Source organism: Pteronotus mesoamericanus, unplaced genomic scaffold (genome assembly GCF_021234165.1).
Source record: "Pteronotus mesoamericanus isolate MK-2021 breed Mesoamerican mustached bat unplaced genomic scaffold, CSHL_Meso_final contig_73, whole genome shotgun sequence".
Taxonomy (NCBI): Eukaryota; Metazoa; Chordata; class Mammalia; order Chiroptera; family Mormoopidae; genus Pteronotus; species Pteronotus mesoamericanus.
In genome coordinates, this window is record NW_026555245.1 from 23,462,675 (window position 1) to 23,467,798 (window position 5,124).

The window sequence follows — 5,124 nt, forward strand, 5'->3', positions numbered from 1 at the left end:
ATAGAGTGTATGGGGATTGGAGTGAGGTTAGGAAGGTTATTTAAGGGGCGGTATCAAACATTTAAGGTGAGGTTGCCCTACAAGAATGAGCCTTGTGAAGAAAGACAACGTCCTGGAGATCATTCCAGGAAAAGGACCCATCGTACACAGAGACTCAAGGCAGACAGAAGCTTAGAATTTCTAAGAATTGAGAGAAGATAGTGAGGTTGGAATATAGTGAGTGATGGCAAGTTGTGAGGTGTGCTTGGAGCCGTAGTAGGTTTTAGCTCATAGATGGTCTTGTAGGAAATAGTAGAAATTTTTGTTTGATTTTTTATGTAGTGGAAAGTAATTAGAAATTTTTAAATAGGCAGTGACATAAGCTCATTTATGTTTAAATCAGCCATGCTCATGGCTATTTGGAGAATGGACTTGAGAGGAGCAAGACTGAAATGAGGGGCCAATTTACAGGTTTTGCAATATCCCAGATGAGAACGGATGCAGGGGCAGGTCTGATCTAAGATGGTAGAAGCAAATATATATTTGGAAATATAATAGAAAGATTTTACAAATAGATTGAAGACTCCTATTTTGAGCATCTGGGCAGATGCGGTACCATACTCGTTGAAATGGGAAAGACAGGGTGAGGAGGAAATAATTTTGAAAAAAACATTGGGAGTTACAGTTTTGCACTGAAGTTTCAGGTGTCTGGGAATCATCTAAGTGGAGCTGTCAGATTGGAAGCTGTCAGATTAGGACCTATATAAGCTCAGAGTTTAAGCGACAGGTCTGGGCCAAAGATATGTGTAGAAATCATTGGAATACTCATGGCACTTAAAGCCAGATGATTTTTGAGATGATATGTGAAAATACATGTAGAGTTAGAAGACAGGCCAAAATGAAGCCCTAGGGAACTGCCCCATGGAGATGTTGCAGGTACAGTAGGGGCCTGGGACAAAAGACTGAATACTTGATGGGGGAGGAGGGCTCCCAGGCGTATAGTGTAGGCTACTGTCTGGAGAGCAGAGTGCCAGGGCAGAAGGGAGAGGGCAACTTTGTCAAATGATGCTGAGGGTTAGAATATAACAAGGACAGAGTGTATTTTGAGTTAGCCAACATGAAAATCATTGATAACCTTGAGAAGATGAAGGTACACCTAGGTCACAAGGTTGATTGCAACGAGTTAAGGAAAGAATGTAACATGAGGAAGTGCAGGCAGCATTTGTGTGTAAGACAATTTTTTTTTTTTTTTTTTTTTTTTTTTTGCTGCAAAAGGCTTTATGGTTTCCATTTGGTCCGATGCATGGGACAGGGTTCCAGGGTGGGATTGCAAGGGGAGGCTCAGGCAAAAGCCAGAGGCCAGGGAAATGCAGAGGGGCCCCTCAAAGGCCTCTGGGCTCCAAAGGCTGCCTAGTGGTGCTTGAGGGTGAGCCGTTCGAAGAGATACTCGCCCATCCCAGCCTGGGGGCCCAGCCTGCGGATGTTAGTCAGGTGGTCGCCCATCTTCTTGATGAGTTTCACCTCCTCATCCAGGAAGTGGTTCTCCAGGAAGTCACAGAGATGAGGATCTGTGCGGGCAGAACCCGGGGCATGCAGATCCAGAAGGGCCTGATTCAGACTCTTCTCCAAGGCCAAGGCTGCTTCCATGGCGTCCTGGGTTTTACCCCAGTCATCTTTGGAAGGCTTCGCCAAGTCCTGGAGAAGAATGCGGCCCCCGCGCTGGTTTTGCAGCTTTAAGAGACGCTCAGAGCCCTCACGCTTCTCCTCGGCCAACTCTCGGAAGAAGTGGCCCACGCCGTGCAGAGCCACATCGTCACGGTCGAAATAGAAGCCCAGAGAGAGGTAGGTGTAGGAGGCCCCCAGATGCAAGTTGGCCAGGCGGTTGACGGCGGCTTCCACCTCAGAGGAATAATTCTGACGAATCTGGGAGCTCATGGTTGCTCGGCAGTGAAGAATTAAAGTCAAGAAAACGGCGTCGGTTGGTCTCAGAGGCTGAGGATGGCTGAGGTGGTTTCGAAAGTGGTGAATAGAAAAGAGGATGGAAGGTAGTTGGAAAGAAAGGGCATCCCTAGGTCTGTTCCGTCCAAACCCTGTTGAAGCAAGAGACAGATCCCAGGACCGTCAAGAAATTTAGTTATGATGAGGGCAGACAATGGGGCAGAAGCTGGCAGGGACTGCATGAACAATGGAGGTGTTTTGCAAGTGTGTGTGTGTGTGTGTGTGTGTGTGAGAAAGGAAATGATAAAACATGTTTGTGTTCTGAAGAGAATGAGTAGATGGAGAGAGACTCTTGATACACAAGAGCTGATGGATAACGTGAAGAGCAAAGTTCTTGAGGAGACAGGAAAGAATATGACCTTGATCTTCACTAGCCGGGCAGTAAGGAGCCAGAGGTCGGGGGTGCACGTGTCCATGACAGGAGGATGATGTGTTTCCCACCTAGTGGTTACTCTTCTTCAGTGAATTACAGGTAAGTCATAACTGCGTGTGAAGGTAAGATAGGGTTAGTAGAAAGTTTGAAGAAAGAGAAGACATGAGATTCTTGTATTTGAATTAGATGACTAGCTTCCCTCCAGCTGACTACATGCTTACCAAGCAGGCTCAGGTTGTAATCAGGCTTCCCGTGGGAACTGGCTTCCTGGCCAGCAGGGGAGATGCACAGGGCACAAACTCCAAGTGTTAGCCCAGAATTCTCCCAGTAAAATGTTTCTCTTCTCCTCAACTCAGGGATGCAGAAAAATTTAGATCATAATTACAGTCTATACACCCTAATTCTATACATACAGAAATATGACACCCTAAACTTTATATATGGTTCTCTTTGCTAAATCCTTGACTTATCCAGAAGCTTTCTTTTAAACTTCAGTAGGGATTATATCATTTACCTGAATTAGAGATGCAAGTAAGGATTATTCATTTAGGCTCATAATTGGCTGTGAATTCTCTCTCTCAAACAATGAACCTGAAGATTTATTGGTTATGATTATTAATAGTTTGATGGAAGCATCATTTTATATTTATACGCTCAAGTATTCCTACCTTTATCCTATAATGGCAAAATTTCTGCTGCTCAGTTCTTGTAGAAATAAAATGACTGAACAAATAATAGGAAGAAACAGGGGAGACCTGATTTTAGATTGGAAATAAAGTAAACTTCTGGTCATTGTCAGAGATTGAAGCTACATTCCCCTTGAAGACTTACAAAATGTCTAGCCAGAAGAGAGATGAAAAAAATGGTAGCATATAAGAATGTTGAAGTTTAGGTTACAAAAATCCTGGGTGGCCCAAGTATTGGTCATCCCTCTCCTCCCATTATCAAGAAACTTGGTTTCTAAACATTCAAGGAAGTGTTTCCTTGCAGTATTTTAACAGAGTAAATAATGACCATTTAGAGAGACTATAGGTTTTCTTAGATGTGATTCTTTTGACCCTCCCTTCTGTGACATCTATTAATTAATCATTATGATTCTTCTTCTTCTTAATACTTCACATATTTCCCTGTCAAAAAGACAAAAAGATGATTCTGAGTTCCAGACAGGTAAAGCCACAGTACAATTCTTATAGCAACTGGGAGTGTGTGTGTGTGTGTGTGAAAGAGAGAGAGAGAGAGAGGAAATAAAAATTATTGTTGTTGTAGCATATGTTTTTGCAAAATGGAATTCAGCAGAAACATTGGACCATAAAAACAGGACAGAGCATTTATTCCAAAAATATTTATTGAGCATCTAATACAAACAAGGCACTGTACTGGATACTGGATGTACAGAAGTGCACAAAACATACTTTGAAAAACCCTGCTATTGTGGAAACTGACATCCTGGGGAATGGCCCCGACTCTATACCCCAAAATAAACGCTTTACCAAAGGTTCCAACCTGTTGCTGTGAGACTCAAGAGAGCTGAAGGCTTTTTGCTTTTCTGGGTCAAATAGAACCTAGCTAAGTACTTTGTCTTTCTAGTTGACCTAAGGGAAACAAGAAGGTAATTTATAGTTAAGGTTTATAGTGATAATAAAATTTGTGGCCAATGAGCAGGAGGGAATGATCATATTTTTATCATAGAAAAAGAAGCATATCTGTGGAGTAGTGAGATTATATCTACCAAGGTAGCATGCAAGTAACCAGAAAGCAGCCACCAAATATGATTGAATCCTTCCCTTACTGGTGATAACATTGTCTTCTGTTCTATTGAAACTTCCATTTCATTTTCTGAGGAAACAAGTATTCTCTCCTCTATCACTGGCAGACAAATTTCAAATGCATATGAACAATGTCTCTATATCCCTGTTTCTTTCTCTCTCTCCCCCCTGCCTTTCCCCCCCTCGCTCTCTCGCACGCACGCGCACTCACACTCTGCTTCAAGCCAGCTGCTGTAGGGATTCATCTCAAACAAAGCCATTTTTTTTCTCCCTCTTATCAATCACCTTAAACTTCTCTTTGAGGTAAAATCAGAAAGTTCACCAAAGTCATTTTCTTGGTTGCTGAAAATCCCATCACTATGTTTTCACACCAGAATGCACAAGCTGCGAGCTTTGCTCCTGAAGTAACGCAGGTACCACCTTCCTCCTTTTATCTTTGCCCACGTGGTGAAGGAAGCACATTAGGCAGTACAGGAGCATATTACATTCACACTTGTCTCCTTGGCATCATTTATAGATTCTGTGTCAACGCTCCAGATCCTTGATGATAACGAAGAGGGTAATTAGTCTATAATTAGAAGTTAACCACAAATCCATAAAAGAAATTTCAGCATATTGACAAGGGCTTTTCTTGAAGTGACATTTCTATGCATAGTTAATTAATTGCTGATCTCAAACTGGGTCACTGGAAATGTGTTCTTCGGATCTCTCGTAATTTTTCAGGTAGAAATACTTTAAAAAAAATTCAGATTACATCTCTGGGTGCTTCCTGTCGGGGATAGTTGAGCTGCACTGCAGTGGGAGAAAAGACAAACCATGCAGGACATAGTTAGTACAGCTGCTAACAAGCACCCAAGATGTAGCCAAAGCACCACTGGATCTACTGTGTGAGTGACCGTGCATACTCATCCTTCCTCAAAAGGCATTTTGCCTCCAATTCTTCAGGAAAGTTGAACCAGAAACAGCTCAGATTCCACTGCACAAATGTGAATTGTGATACATAACACA

The 5,124-nt window shown here is 42.5% G+C and overlaps 1 protein-coding gene across 1 annotated transcript; it reads right to left on the reverse strand.

Annotated features, from left to right (window-relative positions):
- Positions 1-1,250: 1,250 nt before the first annotated feature.
- On the reverse strand, positions 1,251-2,094 carry LOC129078441 (ferritin light chain-like). Its single transcript, XM_054583281.1, has one exon. The coding sequence runs from the start codon at positions 1,912-1,914 to the stop codon at positions 1,390-1,392; it is 525 nt and encodes a 174-aa protein (XP_054439256.1). The 5' UTR covers positions 1,915-2,094; the 3' UTR covers positions 1,251-1,389.
- Positions 2,095-5,124: the final 3,030 nt, after the last annotated feature.

Coding starts and splice junctions, on each gene's coding strand:
- LOC129078441 (XM_054583281.1), bottom strand. CDS start 1,914: ATGAGCTCCCAGATTCGTCAGAATTATTCCTCTGAGGTGGAAGCCGCC.